The sequence below is a fragment of the Anser cygnoides genome, chromosome 11 (assembly GCF_040182565.1).
Source record: "Anser cygnoides isolate HZ-2024a breed goose chromosome 11, Taihu_goose_T2T_genome, whole genome shotgun sequence".
In the NCBI taxonomy this organism is placed as follows: domain Eukaryota; kingdom Metazoa; phylum Chordata; class Aves; order Anseriformes; family Anatidae; genus Anser; species Anser cygnoides.
In genome coordinates this window covers 4,083,391-4,105,099 of record NC_089883.1, presented here as the reverse complement: position 1 = coordinate 4,105,099, position 21,709 = coordinate 4,083,391, and the positions used below count along the sequence as shown (strand labels likewise).

At 38.1% G+C, this 21,709-nt stretch overlaps 1 protein-coding gene across 6 annotated transcripts in view; it reads left to right on the top strand.

Moving 5' to 3' along the window:
- LRRC28 (leucine rich repeat containing 28) overlaps positions 1-21,239 on the top strand; it is a 53,236-nt gene extending 31,997 nt beyond the window's left edge. For 4 of the 6 annotated variants that reach the window (XM_048076317.2, XM_067003689.1, XM_048076319.2 and 1 more), the window contains 5 exons: positions 638-844; positions 7,199-7,301; positions 10,911-11,086; positions 13,588-13,747; positions 16,860-21,239. In XM_048076317.2, the coding sequence (XP_047932274.1) occupies positions 638-844; positions 7,199-7,301; positions 10,911-11,086; positions 13,588-13,747; positions 16,860-16,932 (719 nt within the window). In that variant the 3' untranslated portion in view covers positions 16,933-21,239. The remainder of the gene's footprint in view (positions 1-637; positions 845-7,198; positions 7,302-10,910; positions 11,087-13,587; positions 13,748-16,859) is intronic. The other 2 variants (XR_007168197.2, XR_010834149.1) reach the window with 2 other exon arrangements.
- Positions 21,240-21,709: the final 470 nt, after the last annotated feature.

Below are 21,709 nucleotides of genomic sequence, written 5' to 3'. Positions count from 1 at the left end.
TTACTGTAATAGATTATAACGTGACCTGACATAATTTACAGTTTATGAAGAAATCTCTTTTCTAAATTAAGCTAGATCTTCTGACTTGTATCATGAAGACAGCTGTTGTTCCTAAGCATGCTTGGTGAAGGGCTGTCACTTACAGATGCATGCTTATCACTTCCTGCTTAGTCTCACTGCGGGAGAATCTTAAGTAAGGTGTATATCAGAGTTGCATCCTCAAATGTTAAAAATGTGTATGTTGTATCTGAGGTGGCATGAATTTGGGGTCATGCAAAATACTCTCGGTAACAGCAAGCTACGTAGTGTGATCATTTTACCTTTTTTTTTCCTGCTTATTTTGATTTAGACCTAGGGAACTGCTTGATGTTGCTCATAGTAATTAACGCAGCTCAGCAACACACTGTGTGTATATAAATATACCGCCTAACTGAGAATTGTTGCCTGTCAAAAAGATTTGAAATAAGATGGTGATGGAGATAATGAGTATCAGTTCAGAATGGATTGATAGAATAGTATCTTGAGAGAAACAGGACAGCTAACTGCTGACCTTTGTTTCTGATTTGAGTTTTTTGTCTGGTCTTGTTTATGAAAATAGTTGTATTAACGTATGTCAATGCTTCCTTTTTGATTGTAGAGGTTGGAGACCTGAGGGAGCTGCAAACGCTGGACATCTCAACCAATCGTTTGATAACATTACCGGAAAGGCTGCATATGTGCCTTTCGCTGCAGTACTTGACTGCAGACCGCAACCACCTGTGGTATGTTCCGCGCCACCTGTGCCAGCTACCAAGCCTCAACGAGCTTTCCATGGCTGGAAACCGCCTTGCATTTCTGCCCCTCGGTGAGTCACTGCCTTTGCTTGAGCTGGGGTGTTGGTCACAGAAGAGGCAGGGAAACAAGTTTGCCTTCCCCCAAAAAAACATAGCAACAAGTTTTCATCCGTGCTGGCCCCTACCAACTCTGTTTATGGAGCTGTTACAGTGATCGCGTTGTTGGAAAATTATGTTAATACATGAAAAAAAAAATAAAAATAAAAAAATAAAGGTTGAGGTTTCATGTCTGTTTTAAAGCCATAGGTCAGCTATCAAATTGGCTTTATTTTTAGCTAACTGAGGGGGAAAAAAGTTTAAATGATGTCGTGTTTAAATATAGTACTATGTAATCTGAGTGCCACCACTTTGGGTAATGACCTGTTTCAGTCTGCTGGATCTGATGGTTTAACTAAGATTCTTCAGCTGGGGTTTGGAACTTGCTGTGGAGTCCCAGTAAATCCATAGAAATTATTTGACATCATTAGGAATTTCAGTACTGCATAATCTAGCTAAGGCTTAATTTGTGTGCAGGCATCCATCAAAACTTCTCCAGCAGGAGGACAAGAAAAAATTTATCTACCTCCTTTTCAACCCTGTAGCAGTTTGGATGTGGAGAACAGGAGGCATAGTGAGCGAGTGGCGTTTCGTTGTGGGACGTAGTTGTGATTTTAGTACGAGTGGACTGTATAGTCTGTGAAAAGCAACTCGTCTTCCATGTGTTAGTTACTCCTTAGCCCTGCCAAGGAGCTAATCTCTGCTGAAATACAGACATGCATGCAGATTTGTCATGCCATTTGAATAGCCATTAATACTTTTTCTAGAATGCGCTCAGAGTTAGGCTAATTAGGTGCAGATGAAGCTACAATAATTACATAGAAAAGAGGCTTAAAATCGAGGTGGCAAAAAATAGGATGATTTCATTTCTAAATTAATTAACTGCATAGGTTAAACTTAATTTTTTAATTATTAGTGATTAGTCTTGAAAGCAGTTGATGGTAGTTCCAATAATTTTAGCACCTTAGTTTATTTGCACTGACAAGTAAGTGCAAATAATGTCTCCAGACATAGTGTTTCAGTTATGTCCCAACATATGTCATTACAGAAATGAGAAACCAAGTTCCAGGATGCATCATCCAGATTTCACAGTACTATCAAAGAGTAGCTAGCCCTATTTTGGCAAATATTCCTAACTACATTTCATGAGCAAGAGAAGCTGAATATTTTTAGTTTTTAAAAATAAGATGCTGCTCAGTAGGAGAAAATGTGAGATATTAAAGGGTAAAAGTTTCTTCTGCTTCTGCACTAGTAGCTTATCTGTGAGTGAGCTATGACCTGGATGAGCCACAGATCTGCTCAAGTGTTTTAAGTTCAAAAGGAGGAAATAAATCTGTAGTATAATGACACACCTTCTTTTTTTTCTTTATTTTTAGACTCAAATTCAAAACATTCAAAAGGAACTTTTAAAATAATGGGAAACATCAAAGACTGTCAATTGACCTTGTTCAGTAGTTCTTAATAGTGACTCACTGGTGAACATTTGGAGATAATTTGCTATCTGTGAATATGAAACTGAATCGTAAATCCTAGAGTTCAGAGGGAAAGCAGCACAGTATAAATGTAAATTTTTAATCCTTTTTTTTTTCTGAAGCATCAGAAGGCTTCAGAGTGGTCAAGATGTGATGAAATGAAGTAGAAGAGAGTGCACTGAAAAGCAAAAAGATTAAATCTATCTTCTGCTGTATGGGAAAATATTTTGTTTAGAGTATTACTGATATTAAGGCATAATTGTAGCATTATTTATTATAGCTGCATGTGTTGGCTAATGGTTTTTTGTGTGTATTTTTACATCTAACTTCTCTTTAATAGTGACAATGACTAAGGAGGTTAAGTAGCAGTGAAAGGTACTGTGGAACCAAGTGATATTCAAGGAATAATTGTCAATTTTTTTTAAATTTAGGGAGTCGTATAAGATGCCTGCTTTCCTGTTCATCTCCAAACAATGTTATTTTTATTTTTTATTAGACATGTTCATGTTAGCAGCAACAGTCACGTTTGGAATGTATTGCTTAATGCTTTTTCAAGTGTGATTTCCTTTTTCATATGGTGGTTGACATCCACTGTGGCAAGGTACCCGTTCTTCCCCATCTGATTATGTCCCTTGTTGCTGCCTGTATGGCTCCTGTTATGTGTAATGGAAACCCGTGTTTTCCTGTTCCTGGGCCGATAGGTGTTAGATTTGTTCTGGCAATAGCACTGCAATTTCACTGCACTGCTGGAGAGGTACCAGGTAGTATTTTGACCTGCATGTTCGTTTAAATGGTAATATTTACCCTTCCCAAGTTGGACGGCAAATGCATCTAAAGGAAACAAGTGTAACATCTATCAGTTTTGCAAAATGCAATAAAAATACCTCAAGCCACTCTGACTTTCATAACTGGTACAAGCAGATGGGGTAAACAACAATGAATTAGTCATTTGTTGTGCAGAATACACTTAATTTTGGGATGTGCCTGTACTGGAAAATAAGAGTTTATTTGAACATAAACTGAAATAGCCAGCAGCTGAACGAAAAAGTGTGTGGATCTGAACCTTTAGGCCTTCCTAATAAATTTCTAAAAATACCCAAATTAGGTGTGTAAGTTTAACTGGAAACTCCTGGTCAGCCCTGTGCATTTCTTTTTCTTCTTCGTTTTTGCTGTTACTGTCAGGGTGGAGGATGTGGCTTTCATGCTGTCCTAATAAATGCTCTTAAGAATTCTGTTCTTGAATGGCAGATGGAACTACTGATCGTTTTATATCAATCTACTCAGAATCAAAATTACCCTTTGATAGAAAGCTAGCTTGAAACTTTCACCATGAGCAAATGCTTCAATGCCTGAAAGCAAATTCCTTTGCAAGCAGAAACTTGAATTTGATGACACTGCAAAAATAAAAATAATTTATGTAATGAAGTACAAATATAATTAAAATAGGCCATAAATTATGAAGTATACTGGCAGTACAGGGGATATTATGACAGCGAATACTCAGTGTTATATCACTTTATTGAGGGTTCATGTGTACTTCTTGTTTAGAAAATGGGTCTAGTAATTATCAGTGCACAGTAAACAAAGGTCTTATTCTACCTCAGTATATGCTGTTTTTGTGTCCTTGGCCTCACAGTATGGTTAAAAGAGCATCAGAGCAGACACACAAGAGCTTTTGTTCCATCTTCAGCCATGTGGAATGCATATGCCAGGGCCCTGAGGTTAAGAGAAGAAAAAGAAAAAAAAAGGAAAAAGAAGGGAAAAAAAAAATAGAATTGGGGTTTGTTCAGGACTCATGGCATTTGGTCATTTCTGGGAGAAAGGTCTTTGATCTGGGAGCCTGGAAGGAGGAAAGTGGAAATGTTTTAGACAGTACAGTGCTTGCAAAAGCCACATAAAAACCTTCTTTGTAGCTTTAGCCTTTTCAGAGATGGAGAGCTTCCTTATTTTACAAAGTTCTTAAGAAGTGTGTTTTTAGGGAATTTTCAACAATATTTGTTGACTGATAGAAGACAAAAATTAACGGGGATGGGATACAAAGAGCTTTTTTAAGTGATTTATTTAAATTTAAGCTCTATGGATAGCGTTTGAAACTTGAAAAAAATCTTTGGGGGACTGGAAGATGCTTGGTTATTTAATGCAAATAAACTATATCAAAGGAACATTTATAGTTACAGGCTATTTGGCTTTGGGAATTGCATTTTTCCTACTGAGATATTTTGTCTAACATCCAAAAATTTGCTTTAATTACCTAGGAAATGCAGTCAACTCAGAACTTAGAATCTAAACATAGCATAAGATAAAGACAGAGGGAAGAGATGAGATGCAGCCTACCCCTCCCCACCCCCAAATGCGTATGAAAAGAACAGCTTTAGGGCTTTTTTTGACTTGCCTGATTTCCAGCCCATTTGCATACATCTGTGTAGAAATGAAGATGATGAGCCCTCTTAAAATTTTCTTCTATTCTCCAAATTAATGAGTTAAACACTATCACGTTCAAGCTACCCCAGCAACCCATAGTTTTCTGCTCTTCTTAGTGAGATTGGTTTCTGCAGCACGAGGCAATCTTTTCTCAGCTTTAGGTGTGCCAGGCACATGCTATTTACTTTTAATTTTATTGGCTAATTCTTTTCCACTGTTATAACATTTTACGGTGTTAGTGCCTCAGTATTGCAATGTTTTTATTCGCCGTAGGATAGCGATGTTTTTGTTTCATCTAAAAATATTCCAGAACTTCACTAAACTATTTTCAGTCCTGCAATACTGAGCCAAAATACCTCATCTTTTTTGAGGTGTTAGCTCTCAGCGATGCACAGCAGCATCTCACAGCAGTGCCGATCAGTCAGCAGAGATATTTGTGCTTGCTTCTTGGGGCAGGACAGTTGATGGATGCGGCAGATAGCTCTTCAAACTAGAATATCTTTGGGGACAGGGTCATAGAAGAGTGTGATGGATGGAAACATCCTGTGATGTCCGGTGACTCCAGTCTGAACAAAGCCCAGGTCACGGTCCCTGTAGCCTGTGGCAAAACCTCTGTAGATTGTTGCAGGGTAAGGGCCTGTATTAAAAGAAAAAAACAAACTCAAGTCTTCCGTGTTAACGTTTTTCTTTCAGACGAGGAACCTGTTAGTTTTCTGATGGTATCAGTTCTTCTTCCTTACGGAAGATGTGATGCTGTGGCACCCTTTGAAGCCCCCAGCATGTTTAAGGTCTCTGCTGCTTCCAGCTGCCATTCAAGTGGGTGACAGCTGAAGACATTCGGTATATTTTAGGATGGCCAAATGTTTGGGGAGATCACTTCAAATGTCGTTTGCTTTATCTGTGCTAAGTGGTGTCCAGAGCTCTGTGTACAAGTGAAACTACTCAGTGATAAAGAACGGGTTGTATTACCTATCCCTATTGTAGGGAACGATAAGAGATCATAATTCCACACAGAATAGCTGTACCTAGGTATCATGAAAAACATTTTAACTTTTATCCTGCTCTTGGCCACGGTTACGAAAGGGGCAGAAACTGTTCATTTCCCTGGTTATCCTGATCTTTGTGCCCATCAAGCTAATTGCCAATTGATAGAGATGGGGAGTCAGAACGAGCTGCTATTACTAGAGGCTTTCACTGTTGCTGATTCACCAAATGCTTGTTTGTCTTGCTTATTTTCTATAGCATACTCATAAAAGTTTAAGAAGTTGAGAGGCATACACATCTTTTCGTAATGCAATTTGTCTGGGTTGCAGCTATCTCCTCCAACACAGAGAGGCTTTCAGACGTCGGTGCTTGGTTTTATTAAAGGCATATGTCTTTCCCTAACCTAGTATCTTGAATGGCGTAGGAGCAATGGATGAAATGGGCTGCCCAGATGATCCTACGTGTCAGCTTTCTCGACAGTTCAAAACTTTATTCTTTTTAGTTAGTTTGGTTTGTCTTTAAATGTCTCATTAACGTGTTTTTCACTTCCTTTGGTAGCAGACTGACCACATCTTGCTGATAAGCAAAATTTTTGCTTGAGAATTCTTCCTAGAGACTTAATTTTCCCCTGTTACTTTTGCTCTATTTTTCCACCACTTTAATTTTCTAAACAAAATAAAATCACTTTATATCTACATGGTCATAGCGGGAGTTATATTAACATATTAATATGTTAACATATCTAAAGCATACCTTCATGGACTAGAAGTATGCTGTGCTTGCTGCTTTTGATTGCCAGCAACGAATATTTTAACAAAAATAATAAGCAGCATGTGTTTGAATATATTGGTTGTTGTAGCCACAGCTTTTGCTGTGTAATATTCTGCAGTTTAATGGCTGTGTGTTTTCTTGTGTTCTGTAACTCGACACATCACAGACTTGTTTTGGAATGATCACTGGTTGTATTTAGTTATGGCTAATGTAATTAAGTAAGCATCTCTTCCTGAAGAAAAGAAACAGTGGGAAACGCATTCTTGGTTATTTCTTCACCACTTTACAGATAACGAAGCTGTGATTTCAGTGATGCAAAGCCACTTAATGGAAGTAGACTTGACCTTATGAATTTCTCACAGCAGATTTGAAATGAGTTGTCCCTTTGCTTTTTCAAACTGGCTAGAGTTCATCAATGTCAAAATTTAAGTCTTTGTAGTGGGTTTTTCAGGGCTACCGAAAAAGGGTTTTAATTTATTATGGATGAATTGAAAAACTGGTTAGAAATAGCATTAAAATTATTAAAATAAGTTGCTGAAATGTTACAACTAGGATGTACTAATTTGTTTGCTTAACGTTGAATCTGATTAATTTATTTATAATTACGGAGAATTGCCTTGCTTAGAGTTGCCACTGTCATTCCTTCTTTCCCTTACTTATTTTCTTGTTTTCTAAACCCAGATTTAGGTCGTTCTCGGGAGCTACAGTATGTTTACGTGGATAACAACATTCATCTCAAAGGCCTTCCATCCTATCTGTATAATAAAGTCATTGGTTGCAGCGGGTAGGTGTGAATTGAAATGTTTTGCCTGCATTTTCAGTTTAGAATTTCTTGGATATACGTGTCTGTGTGATAGAAATGGTTTTTGTGATTGATTCAGAACTAACGTTACTTTGAGGGGGATTGCTGCAGCTGCTTGTTCTGTTTTACTTCTGCAGCAAATTTTCTGTTAATCGCTGACTTTGTATTTTCATGTTGAGCCATAAGAGTTGGTGCAGTTACTCTGAAGGAATTTTTAGTGATAATGTTAAGTCCTGAAGCTGAATACTAGCTGCACTGAAAGATGGCCAGAAAAGTAGGCTTCACAGAATCTCCATAGCTGAAGGATTCACAAACTGTTTCTTCATGTGTTGCAGCATCTATCTAGTTCATCAGTTCTCATATCTCTCTGAGCTTTGGGCCGTATCTTGGAATGTCACGTGCAGCTTTGCTCGTTTTTACATCCCAGTATCAGCTTCTTTTAAGTCTTGGTTACCTACTAACTAAAATAAGTAACTTTCTTGAGGAATTAGGGATTGACAGGTATATTTTTAAGTGTCCGTTTTAAAAATATCCTAGGCTGTCTCATGTTTGTGGTTACGATGTGAGGAAAAAGTGGTCTGTCTAGGACAGTAGCTTAATTCTTTCTGCACTGACACTAGCATAAATCAGGATCAGCACCACTGAAATGAATGGAGCCTTACTGGTATAAAACTGATCAGAGGAGGATTGTCCTCATTACCATCTAATTATAAATTTCTGGTATGCTCGCTCTCAGCAGATCTTGCATTAAATATAAATTCCCCCTTTACAGCTTGCGCTCTATTGCAATATGCGAGGTGCTGAGTCTTGGCATTTTAAGATTTTTTTTTTTTAATATTCACATGTCAGCTGGTTGTGTGATATATAAATACTTGCAGTTGTATGAAATGTCTGCAGTCTCAAACTTTTACTGACTTTGTTTTTCAGCGGAAATAATTTCTAGCCTTCGTTTTTTCAGGACTAACAGTCAATTGTAAAAATAGATAAAATTGACCTAACAGGTCGTAGAACTGTATTGTTTGTGTCCAAACCACTATTGATAACGCAGAAAATGCTCCAACAAGTATTGTTCAACTATCCTGTCTGCCTAGTTCAGGTGATTTCAAACAACCATATGGCTAATTTGTATAATGTTCTAATTCCTTACTTTATGCTTACTCAAATTGTTTTTGTCTTTGTACTGATCTTTTGTCATCATTGAATTTCTACAAAATGTCTTTTTAAAAAAAAAAAAAGGGAGGGGAATGGGGAAAGAGGCTGATGGTTAAGAAGATATTAACTGTTCTTCTTGCTCTCGTTGCTTGTACACTGCTGGTGAGGCTAGCTGCTAACATCTCTGAAAGGTATTATAAATCTAGTGTAGAAGAAACCAAAAACGTTGCAGTGGCTACACTGAACGTCCTTTAATGCTTCTGTGGAATGAAAAAATGTGACAATCCAAAAATCTTTTTCTTGATAATAAAGAATCCAAAAAATAAAATACTTGGATTTTCATTATATAAAATGGTATGCATGCCAATCAAGTACTTGTCTTTGTTGTAAAACCCTCTTGAAATATCGCAAATCATTTATGAGGAAAATTTTCAATATAGGGAAAGTACCCATGTGTAAGAAACAAAAGTTTTTATTTGGTGATGTGCTGCGTGACGCTGTTAAAATCATGTAGTGATGGTCATGTGAAGCATTTCTGTGTTCCTTCCAAGAAAGCATTAGAAGCCAATCCAAGTTTTTACAGGTCAGGCAAAATATTTGAAGCTCCTGGCTTTAGTACTGTCTGTTCATCCACTGGACAATTAAATCTGACATGTTGCTGTTACTAAAATAAAGCGAGATATCTGAAAATAGAATATAAATTGCATTGTGGAAGTAATGAATCTGTGTCTGGGAATCCTGCAGTCAGGCTGACTGAAAAAGTCTTTTATGTAAGAGTTGATGATCTCAGTACTCAAAATAAATTTTGATCTTATTTTTTCAGATTATATTTCATAGTTTGCAGTTAGGTGTCTGTCACTCTTGTTGAAAGCAGGCAATAAGTGGCCATAGCTTTTTTCCCTGCTCTGATTTATTCAACAAGGGTCTTCTGCAGCTTCGTTTTTCCCAGCTGGATAGACAATCTTTCCACTCTTCTCTCACCTTTTAAACCTCCATGGACTTTTTTTTTAATTTTTGTTCTTGCACCCAGTATTACTCAAATGTTTTGATTCTTTCCCTAATACATTCTGATATAAGGATGTATCTCTTAAATTATTCCTCTTGTTGGTCTGTTCTGCTTGCTTGCTTTGTTTTTAGTGTAATGGGAAGGCACAGTGGGCTCCCTTTATGCAGAGTAAATGAAATAGCCCAGTTCTGAGCTATAGAAACTGTAGTGACTTTAAGGGTTTGTCTTCTATCTTCTGTCTAGGTTGGTGAGGGGTTGATAAGCTTGAAGATATGGTATTGGGGATTTATTGGTTGTGGTAGCTAATTGATTGGGTATGGATTGCTGGGGAATGGATTATTGGAATATTGGATCTTAGATTTCTAGATTATATTTTACCTGTTAATGGTTTGCGGGGAAGTATTAAATATTTAACAAGAGGCTTATTTACTTGCTGCTGATGCTGCTCTTTGCTCGTTTCTCAAAGGTGTTTAATCAAAGGAGATGTGATTGTTATCAGAGAAGTTCCATCAGATTGCTTCTGCACCTGATAAGGTTGAACATGGTTACCTCAGTTTTAGGCCCAATATCTGGGAAGGCTCACAAACTCGTGTTGGTTCCATTTGTTAGGACCGGCCCTAACAAGTTCCTCTTGGCTCCAAATTTCAGTAGTCGTAATTTCAATTCCTCTGACTTCCGCAACCTCAGTAGAATTTTCCTATGCGTGTCTCTTTGGTATGGTAACTTGCAACAGGGATCATGTAAAGAATTACTATTTTTAATACAGGCTAAGTTTCTCTAATTGAATCCCAATAACCTTCCTTTGTCTCACTATAATTTCGGAAGGATAAGGTTAGGACTTAACAGGGGACCTTCACACTCTAGCTTAGGCTGTTTTTTTTCCTTTTTTTGTCCTCTCCAAGGGAATTCTGTGGATGGGGAAAGGCATAGTACAGAACCACCCAGTGGCACTTGAATCAGACTTGCTTGTGGCTGTAGCTTGCCTCATATTGTAGTTGAGAGACCCATTATCATTCACCACTGATTGATCCAAGATGCAGGAAACCAACTGTTATGTATGAAACTGCTCCCTTATGTAAAATACTTACTAATAAATGTCATTCAGATGCTAAATGAGATTACGTGACTGCTTTTGGTAGTGCTTGGCTCACCTCCTTGGGATTGTGTTCTCATTTCTCTAGCTTTTGAATATTAATTGATAAGACCTTCAAATGTCTGGTGGCTAGCATGACACTGAAGGGGGCGATCTATAGAAAATGTGTGTCCATATGTATTTCACTGTGCAGTAAGTCCTTCTCGAAGGGTGCTACACTGAAGAACAACGTCAAGTGTGCTATGGGTTGGTCATGTGGGTTTTCCCATGAAGTTAACTTTCTTAATTTTTCTTTCTTATTTGTTCTTAATGACTTCTTAAATGTCTTGTGTCCTTCTAGCTGTGGTTCTCCAATTCAAGTTTCGGAGGTGAAACTGCTGTCCTTTTCATCGGGACAGTTAACTGTGTTCTTGCCAGCAGAGGTAAAATCTATAGGGACAGAAACAGATCATGTGCTGCCTCTGCAAGAACTGGCCATGAGGACCCTCTATAACACCTACTACGTGTATTTAAAAGGTATGGGTTTCTTCTTTCTTCATATGCCGCAACCCTAGAAATGTTCAGGACCAGGCTGGATGAGCTTTCAGCAGCCTGGTGTAGTGAAGATACTTATGCCCATAGCCGAGGGGTTGGAACTACGTGATTGTTAAGGTCCCTTCCAACCCAAACCGTTCTGTGATTCTATGATCACAGAGAAAGTGGAAGTGCTTTTCTGGCAATGATAGGAACATTTCAAATAGCTCTTTAAAGAGATGGACAGAGATTAATGTTTTAAATGATTTATTTAATCAAATTATTTTTGAAATGCTGTATTACAACAAAAATATTGAATATCAAGAATAGATCCCAAGACTATTTCTAAAGTAGAGCTGTGCTTTACAAATGCTTTCTTGAGGACTGTTTAAAGAAGGACGCATTCTGCAGGAGAAACTCTAATGGAAATACGAGATGAGAAATACAGTTCCTGAGGCAAGATTAGATGCATCAGCCAACAATGCAGCTTCTTGCCAGGCAGCACACTCCTCAACTGGCAGGCTTATTAAGCATAAGGCAAGAGAAATGCTAGCAGCCGTTGGCCATTTCAGTACAGTGTGACAGCTGGGCTGTTTTAGTTCTGCCCCAGTTCAAACTCTGCTGTAAACTGGCCCTTGGCTTATCTGGTTCCGCATTATGCGGTCACATGAGTTAGCAATATCTGGTAATATCTGCGGATTCAGGTTTTGTCGTATTTGGATGTATTATGAATCTCCTCTGTTAGTGGTGTCTTGTAATATGTCAGCTTTACAGGTGACAGTAGAAGGCAGAAGCTTGGAGAGTTAGAGTGGAAATACTAGAGGGTTATGGTAAGGGGTCACTTGTACCATGGCCACAGGAGGAAGTCTTAAGTGCTGAGCTACTGCTTCGCCAGGTAAAGCATATTTGCTGCTCATACATGGAAAGGAATAAGCTTCATGTTAAGGGGTGTGGTAAACATACAAGCCTATGATCATAGGAAGCGGCTCTGTTTTGTGTGGAAAGTATTAACTGATCCACAGAACAATTTAATTGACCAGTCTGGGGTTGTGGATATTTTTATATTTCTGCCTTTAGAAGGGAGGTGAGAGGTTTTGAGCTGTTTAGTATCAGCATATCAGCTACCCCAAAACTACACAATGATGGGTGCTCTTTCATTTTGATTTTCAAAGTTCTAGTCTTTGAAAAGGAATTAGAGAATATAAGGCACAAAGAAAGAAGGGTTCTATGTCTTGTAAATCACTCGTAACTACTTTACTCGTCTGGTTGTGACTTTCACAGTTTCTGGAGTCTGACTTTGTGAATGCTCTTCAAGACATTGAAGTTTGGTTTGGAATAGCAAGATAGTATTTCAAAGTCAATTTAAGAAGGGGGTTGTAGATAACTTGTACAAGTTCATGAGGATTGTCTGGTTGCAGCCAAGGTGCAGAACCTAAAAAACACGGTGAAACTTTTGACTCTTGCCTACTTCCAGTTTGCTACACTATTCTGTATAGTCTTTTAGTGTTTATGTATTTTTATGTGCATACTTTTGTGTAACCTTATTAAAGGTTACGTGCATTACCACTGGAGACACCCACATCTCACTGAGGTGGGAGTAAAGCATAATTCAGACAGGAAAATGATAATGTTGTCTTGGGGAAGCAGGTGGCATGCAATTAAAGGAGCAGATTTGATCTATCACTGGTTACTTAACTGCACCCTTGAAATTGCAAATTTAAGTGCTTGGCTGCTGCTAGGTAAGCGCAACAGAAGTGACCGGGCTACTTTTCCTCAGTCTTTGCTTGGCTATGGAATATGACCTTTTCTTTCTGACGCAGATGTACTATTTGTCATGCTGTCACCTCAGTTGATGGTGTTGTGGAACATTGTGTATGGGGTTAAACCTTACAGTGTTTGAAAGCTGAAGCTAGTGTGATATTGCAAAACTGATTTATCAGGCACTGCATCTTGTCCTGATTACTCAGCACCTAAATTCATTCATCTCTCTTGGCTGTCCCTCAGTTTGTAGATGGAGATTAACATGTTGGTTTTAATTTATAAAATACTGCATGGCTTGGGCTAAGCCTGAGAACATGATTGTTCTTCCCTATGAAATGACCCTGGTATCCTGTTTGGTTTAAAAAAAAAAAAAAGGCATCTTTTAAATATGGGGGCACACTTAAGAGATTATGAATATATTGATCTTTTTTTTTTGAGTAGTCTCTTTATCTTTTCCTATGACGATTATGCTAGGCTATGATATTTTCACCTGGATATTTGGGCCAAGTTAGTTTTATGCCCACAGATGTTTTATTTATGCATTGACCTTGTTGAATTTGTACATGGGAAGCACCATATGCATTGCCTTAATTGCTGTCAGTTGCTTTACCTTGCTGTTCTTTTGACCAATTCTTAAGAAAGCTAATGAGAGAGCTGATTTTCTGAATTGGATCATACTTCTTGTGTTGGACTTCTTGTAACAAAACAATTGTATGATAGTCTTTTTTGTTTTTCTTTTCTAGATTTGAACTTTCTAACTCCAATCTCACTACCCAAAAGCCTTCTGGAATTACTGCACTGTCCCTTGGGACACTGCCACCGCTGCAGCCAGCCTATGTTTACCATTGTCTACCCAAAGCTCTTTCCCTTGAGGGAAACTCCAATGGCAGGATTGCATCAAGGGTAATTATACAGGAAATTACACTGGGTTTTCATTTAGGAAGAAAAACACCTATGGAACACACGTATTCTTAAGGACTTCTTTTTAGTGCACTAGCCTATTAGATGTAAAGCCCATGTCCGATGAATGCACGTAAAGGTTGGCAAATCTCTTATTTACAAGGCAACCAGCATACTGCTGGTAGACTGCTTCACAAAGCTTATCACATTTGCCTGCTTCAGATTGCTGCTAGCTAGTGAAAGGCTTTGATATGATGGGATTGACTTATTTGTGGTGTTGCAGTACGTGCATAGTACTTCTGTGCCTTTGGAAAGAAATACTGCCTAACACCAATGCTTCCTCTGATTCTCTCAACCCAGACTTCAGGAGGATGCCACCACCACATAAGTGTTCTAGGATTAAAAGTAGAAAAAAGCTCTAAAGCCAGATCTTAATGAAAATATTCTGCAATAAAATACTTTTTCTTTTCCACGTGAATTAATTTGTGAGATACAGTGGAAACATTCTGCCTTGTAAAAAGATGGCTTGCTATGAAACATATGTTAAAAATATTTCAGTTATTTATCGTTGCAGCAGTTGTGTCTGTAGCATTCGCGAGTCAAGTAGACAAGGCTATGCAGACTTAGTGGCTTGCTGGAAGTACAGTCATAGGAAGGACTCAAAATTGCAATGTGATTCACAGAGTATTGCCCTTATGTAGATGAAGGTTTAAAATACCTTAAAGGAAAAAAAAAAACCTTAAAACTGATCATTTTGCAGTGATTGTTTCCCTATCCACTATTAGTCTGAGCAGCTGATCCGGTGAGCTACCATGAGCCATAATATCAATGAATCCACATGCTGCAATGCAAAACTGTTATCACAAACCTCAGAATTTTCAGAGAGGTTTGCTAATCTGGCTTAAAGTGCTCTTGAGTTTAGACATGAATTTATCAATATTGAGCTCAAATTTTCTGTGTGTAAGTATCTGCATATAGTGGCAGTAGAATTTTTGTCATTTACGGCTGATTTGCTTAATTTTTTTCTCTGTCCCACTGACAAAGCTGTGCCCCGTATTCTTTTTGGAAGGACTTGGGAGAGGGGAATTGTCATATTCTAAATAGAAAGCGGTGAATGCTAGATGCTAGAGATATTGTGCGTCCAACAGTATTCGATGTAAGCTTGGTATCTTAACCACCTCCATGAGGTTAAAAAAAAAAAAGTGCTCTACCACAGAATGTTTCTGAAAATTATTTGTTGGTATATATAATGCCTAGGAATGCCACTTAGCTCTTGCCCTGCTGAAATCCATTGATTTGCTAGTTACCTTCCGTAAAAATAAGGAACTGCTGTTCAATTAGAACATGTTAAAGATTTAATTGTTCTCTAAGGTTGAGAGTGCATGTTTTCCACAGCTATATCACAGATTATTTTGCTGTGGGTTTGTGGCATAGTTGATATCTGATTTGTAAGCATTTCAGCTTTATGAAATAAAAACAACTTTATGCTAAATCTGGGCAGCACCCAGAAGGCTGCATAAACATTACTTTGGAAAAGCCATCTTTCTCAGATCATCTGATTGTAGAGACTGCATACTTCAACTTGTCTTTTTTGTTACAGTTCAGTTGGATGTTGAAATTCAGTGGGTTTCATGTTCATTCAAATACATTTCTTTCACGTGACAGTCCACATTCTTTATATTCAGGGTGACATAACATCTTACGATCATGCCATAAAGGAATTTCAGCCATTGAGCTCCATTAGAATGGTATAACTTTCTAAGAGAGTGATGGTAATCTGCATACTGGTCACTGAATCCTTTTATTATCTGAAATAATCCAACAATGGGAGAGGAGAAAGGTCTACTTCCTAATTAAGTTCCACAATGAGCAACTCTAGGCAATTAGAGTTATGAAATGATAAACAATAAGTGTCTACTAATATGTCTAGGAATTAATAAAATTATGACTCAAGAAAAACATACAAGGTTATTTTTGAAGAAAATTAACATTCAAAAATACATTAACTGCAAATAAATATTTCTTCATGGTTTTCATGTGTTAAAAAATGATATTTTAATTACCTTATGTCAGTTGTCATTCCCTCCCTTAGAGAAGAATGTACTGTGCTCTACAAAAGGCAATAATGAGTACAGTCTTGAGTAGCTGACATTTGATGCAAATCCACAGAAAATGAGATTTAAGCAGGGTAGCCTGTCATCCTTATCTCTGTAGCTTGTACTTGACATGGTAAGATTATGTGGAAGCGTAGAGGTGTGAGAGCTGGTTTAGAAAGATGTGAAGGGCAGGGTTTCTATTCTGAAGAGCTTACAGTGACCATGAAAACACACAGGGTAAGGATCTTGAATATTTGAGCAGCGCTGATTAGCACATGCCACATCCATGCCAGTATCTTGTCTGGTTTTCTGCGTTGCATCCTGTATCCTCTCACAGGAAGGGGTAGTTAAGTGTTGAATTGGATTTCTGTATCTGAAAAAGCACTGCTGACATTAGCACTGGGTTAAGTGTGAGTTCTGGGTTAGTAAAAATCAGTTCTTAATATTTGACAAGTGGATATTTAGGTCCTGGCCAGGATGGGGGTAGGAGGAGGGTCCCGGTGAGGCTGCTATTGCCCTCTTGTGCCTACACCCCTGCTGGAGTGCCCGGCACAACATGACCATGCTGCCTGTTCGTTGTCCTTTGTGAAAGTCCGGGCCCGGTTTGTTCACTCAGCTAAATCAAACGACACTGGACTTCAGTTAGTTCATGCCTACAAGCAGTAATTTAAGAAACACATGAGCCAAGCAGAATCAAAGAATTACCCAGCTATTTTCCTCTTAGCTGTTAAACCTACTGGCTATAACACCCAGCCACACCCTGCACAGAGAGAAAAACCACATGCTGTTTCTTTAAACTGAGCACATAAGAAACCAGGAAGGTTTTTTTGAGAACCCCTACTGTGCTTCTCTGCCTTTCTATCAGGCGCTCATATATATCAAATAAGTCTTTTTCTAGCGGGGTGAGATGGGCTAATCCTGTGTTTTACAGACCAGCATGTTGTCTGCTGTGGAATGGGGCCAGGAGCTTTAATCTTTACTGACAACTGTTCCCCCCCCACCCTTTTTTTTTTTTCTAGGAGGACAACTGTTAGTTTTGTGGCATACTGCTGCTCCACCCAGTGTCTGCAGACATTTGACCTACTGAGTTGATAAACACTTAAAACTACCCAGGAGTGCTGCCAGTTTAAAGCTGCATTAGACGTCGTATCCCGTTGGTACTGGAATACTGCGCGTGTGCCAAAGCAGCAGAAGTGCCCAGTCGGGAACACTAAGAGGCACTTAAATCCTGCCCTATCAAATTTGGATGAAGTGCAGAAACTTTTCGGAAGTGTAAATACCAAGCTTTTAAAAGTATTAACTTTTCTCTCCTCTAAGACAGCATACAAACCAAACAAATTCACAAGTTCTGACTCCAGATTTCCAGTGTTTCACAAATGTGGCTGCCTTCAGGTGGATCTATTGTGTATTTTGAAGCAGTTTTCATTCCTCTAACAGTGTTCTACTGACGTTTAATTAAAAAAAAAAAAGACAAAAGTTTTCACTTATTGCTCCCATCATCTTCACCCTACAGCTGGATTTTGGTGCATATAGGTCCAAGCCTGTACAAACCTTTGAAGGTTCCATTGATTATTTCCATAGAATTTTAACTTTTTTTTCTCATCTCAATATTTTCCTCAACAGAGTTATCCCAGTTGTATACAAAGTCTTTGACAGTTAGCTGTGGTATTTGAAGCTATGTATTAAAAGCAGGTCTTTCCTTCTGGTATTATTAAAAGACACCCTGTTTCCACTGTAGTAACTAGGATATGTCTGGAGACTACAGATCCTGTTTCAGTAACAAAGGGTGGTACTGATATCTACACTAAGTGACCTTGCTCCAGTGTGTTTGGGGTTATGTTTTAATCATCTTTCAATCACTTAGGTTTTATTTTTAAAAACCCTTTCCCTTTTGCTTCTGAGTTCTTCAGGAGAAAGACTTGAAGTAGTCTTGAAAACATAGTGTAAATATTTATTCATATTTATTGTTTTGGCACTTGCAGCCTGTAGACCCACAAAGAGTTGGGCTTCATTTTTCTAGATTCAGCGTTTTACTAATTTGTGAGAGCTTGTCTGTGGAGTGTTAACCTCAGAGAAGGCTGGAGGAAGGAGGGGGAAGCATGTGTTTGCCCACGTGTGGGCATGCATGCTACACAGATACCTTCATGGAAGGGCTGTGACTCTTTTTTAGGGTACTAATGTCAAATTTAGCACAAATTTCTAATCAATATCCTATTTGGGAAATTATTTTTTTAGATCATGTTAATTTTAAAGGACGAAGCATGGAAAACAGGCCGAAAATGTCTGCAGGGATTAAAATTTAAAATTTACATTGAATCAGTTAATATAGAATTATTCCCTTTTGACTTGTTTTGGAACATAAAATTTTTAATGTGTTCATTTTGTTTTAATTTTTTAAGGTGTAAACTATTTGTGGATTTAGCACAGCGTTCTGCTCTCCGGTGGTTAGTTATATGCTGAAATAAATATGAATGAAACAGTGTGTTATAAAAGAGGCAAGATAAAGAGACTTGGTAGTATATTAGCATATGTTGTGGTGAGGTGTGCATACTTTGAAGGGAGGAGGCATTAGAATGTTTTCCTATTGCCAAAGAAGCATTTGTTCCCGCTGCAGGCTTCCTGGCATCTCTTCAATAAATGGAGTATCGTAAGAGCTTAAAAGACTACCAGAAAGGCATTTTTTGAGGGTGGAATTTTTAGGTTTGTGCATGTTACTTGTAAAATCTTTGCTGGTTTTATTGGGTTGATTTTGGAGAGTTGAATTAGCATTAAGAAATGTTGAACTTAATCCTTCAGGAATGCAAGTATCATCTACTCTTCAAGAGTTGTGAAACTTTGCAAAATAAATCCCATTTAATAAATCTGCTTTGCAGTAGGGGAAAGAGCCATGTCCAAACAGACACTTTACTATTGGATTTCTTACTGTCATTTCACTAATTTGTTTCAATGTTGGTATCCCCAACAGGCCTTCCCACCCAGTGGGGTTTACCCCTGACGCAGCAAAATGAATCTTCAGCTGTCTTTCTTCGGAACTGCACAATTGAGATGTACATTACCCATGTACAGTATCTACCTGTGTCAGAAATGTGCAAGTGTAGTACAGAATCCAGTGTATTTAATGGATGGTAAGAGAACTATGGTAGTGTTAGAAATGCTACTTTTTCATATAATACTTTGATCAGGAGTTTTCAGTATTATTTTTATTCCTCTGTATCCTTTGAAGGAGATACTTTGTTGGAAGTTTTTGTTCTCTTTTAATAGCAACTCATAGACTTTAAAGCAAAGTTAGTCTGAATTCACTATGTAAATGAAATTGGGAGTTAAATCTTCTCATTGGCTCAAAGACATTGGTGTTGGTTTTATTAGGAGTCAGGTGGTAAGAATGGAGCTTTCTTTTTGCTTTTTTTCCTCCACGATAATTTTTGAGATCCTATCAGTCTATTATTGTCTGCAAGTATAGTTCATCAGAAGAAATTTGAGTCTGTTCTATAAGCAGGATGAATCTTAACTAACATTTTAATAGATGATATTTCAAGAATGGCATGTTCAATGAATAAATGACTTAAACATGCAGTTGAAGCTGAAATGTCATACCCTATTTTTATAAAACAAGGAAGAGGAAAGCCAATAGAGACTGAAAATGCAGCTGAATTTCATGTTTCTTTTTTTAATACAAACAGTGTTTGTATTCATCTGCATCTTTGGGTGATATTGTCCTAGATAAAAGTAACTCCATTCTCACTTGTCCAAATTTTTCTAAACTTGTTCCACTGTAAGAGTACTTCATAACTAGTTAACGTGAGAGCCAGCTCTGCAGGTTGCAGAGATGAGAGGGAGCTTGCTGCTGATTGAACTGCACCACTAATTTTTCAAAACGAGGTCAAATACTTCATGGCTTCTGTTTAAAGCATTTATTTCTGAGTAGTTTTTGATTATTCTCGTTGGTCAGACCAGTTCATGTTGAGATTAATTTCTCCTCAAGCTGCAAAAAATTGGGTTCTAGCAGTATTTTAAAAGGGTGTGTTTTTTAATTTTCTTGTCATAAAAATAGATTAAAAATAGATTTCAATTCTGCTTCAGGTGAAAGCAGGAGAAGTTCCTGATTTTTGTAGACATAAAGAGAAGTGCAGGAGAGGAAAGGAAAGAGGAGATAAATTGGTAACTCATTGATACTGCTGTGAAATTTCTGTGAGTAAAGGTTAACTCCTAATGTAATTAAGAAGCATATGCATAATTTATATTTATGTTCTCATAAGAGACACCATATTAATAAAACCGAGACCCTACTGGGTTGTGCTTATAGAGATGACTTCGTGTTCTGCCACAAAGGAAACGGGAATCTCTGGCTTTGTTTAAAAATGCTACTTGAGCAGTTTTACACTGGAAACTGTTATGTCTGGAGCATTATTCTTGGGAGCCTTCTTGCTAGTTTCCCCCATAGAGAATCAGAAATATAGATGTCCTGTCCCAAGCAAAGAACAAGTTCTAATATCAAGAAGTGAATATTTTCCTGTTCTGGCCTGGTGCTTCTCTTGGGTTCTTCCTGAAGTTCATACCAAACCGTCTATTTACTTCGTTGTGGTGAGGGTCAGATCTTGCATTGAACAGAGTGGAACTGCTTATTGCCAAGTTGGCTTCAAGTCTTATGTATCAAATTCTGCTGAATCCCTTTTTCTGGCATGAAGGGAGGATGAGACTTAATGCCCATGTGGTAACAGCGTGTCAGGTTTTACTGACAGCCAAGCTGAAGACTGGAGAGTGACAAACCTTTCACTAGAGAGGGTGACTTATTTTTTGAAGGCCTCTGTGGCCACATCAGTACCACTGATAATAGAAGAATTTTTGCCTTGATGTCAGTTGACGTTGGATCAAGTTCTAACTGATGAGAGAGAAGAATGCGTTTTACCATCTTTGTATTTCTTGCGAAAATGGGGACGATGTTATTGATCTCTGTGCCTACTGTTAGGCAACCTTTCTATCTGCAGCTGAACTTATATGCAATTACAAGATGTGATTCTCTTTGCCTCTTACCTCCCTCTCGCTACTCCTCACGTTGTTGCAAAATGTTACAGTTAACTTGTGATGGAAGAGGATGAGTAAATTGAATCCAGAGTTTTTCTTACTTTTTGTATTACAGACCTATTTTGTAAGAGACCAAAGGTCTGGTAGAAAGAAATGGCAAGGTTCTTGTGAAGTCTTCGTTGTTTTTGATGTATGCACCCATCTTTGGATTGCAGCTGAGTTCATTTTGTCTGCTGAAAGCATATATGTATTGCTTTTTTGCTCTGTATTAACCAAATGTCACTTTGTGTGAAGGTGAGCTTGCTAGCTATTTTATTTCAAGTTAGTGGTGCAATTTATTGTATGTGCTTGTTAATAAACTATATTTTTGGATAGAATTATAGTCCATTAAAGTTAACTGAACTATTGTTCCTGGGGCTATTAAGCTGTGTTAGGATATAATATTTAATTTACATTTCAGTTCATTTGCTTAGTAATTAGCTAGTAAGTCTTCCTTCCCAAGGCGGAAGAGGTAGGGTGGGGACACTTCAGAACACTACCAAGCCCAAAACACCAATTCACGTAACCCTTTTGTCCCAGACAATGTACGTCACCAGATAGTGCCTAATAAAACCAAAAGCCTTATGAAAATCTGACTTTATCAAAGAATCACAGAACGGCTTGGGTTGGAAGGGACCTTAAAGATCATGTAGCCATAACCCCCCTGCCCTGTGCCGGGATGCCACCCACTAGATCGGGTTGCCCAGGGCCCCATCCAACCTGGCCTGTACTTTAGGCCCTCCTATGGATTGATCAAAAGAAAAAAACTTTCAGTAGGGCTGCATTACGTGCCACGCTAATAGTCCAT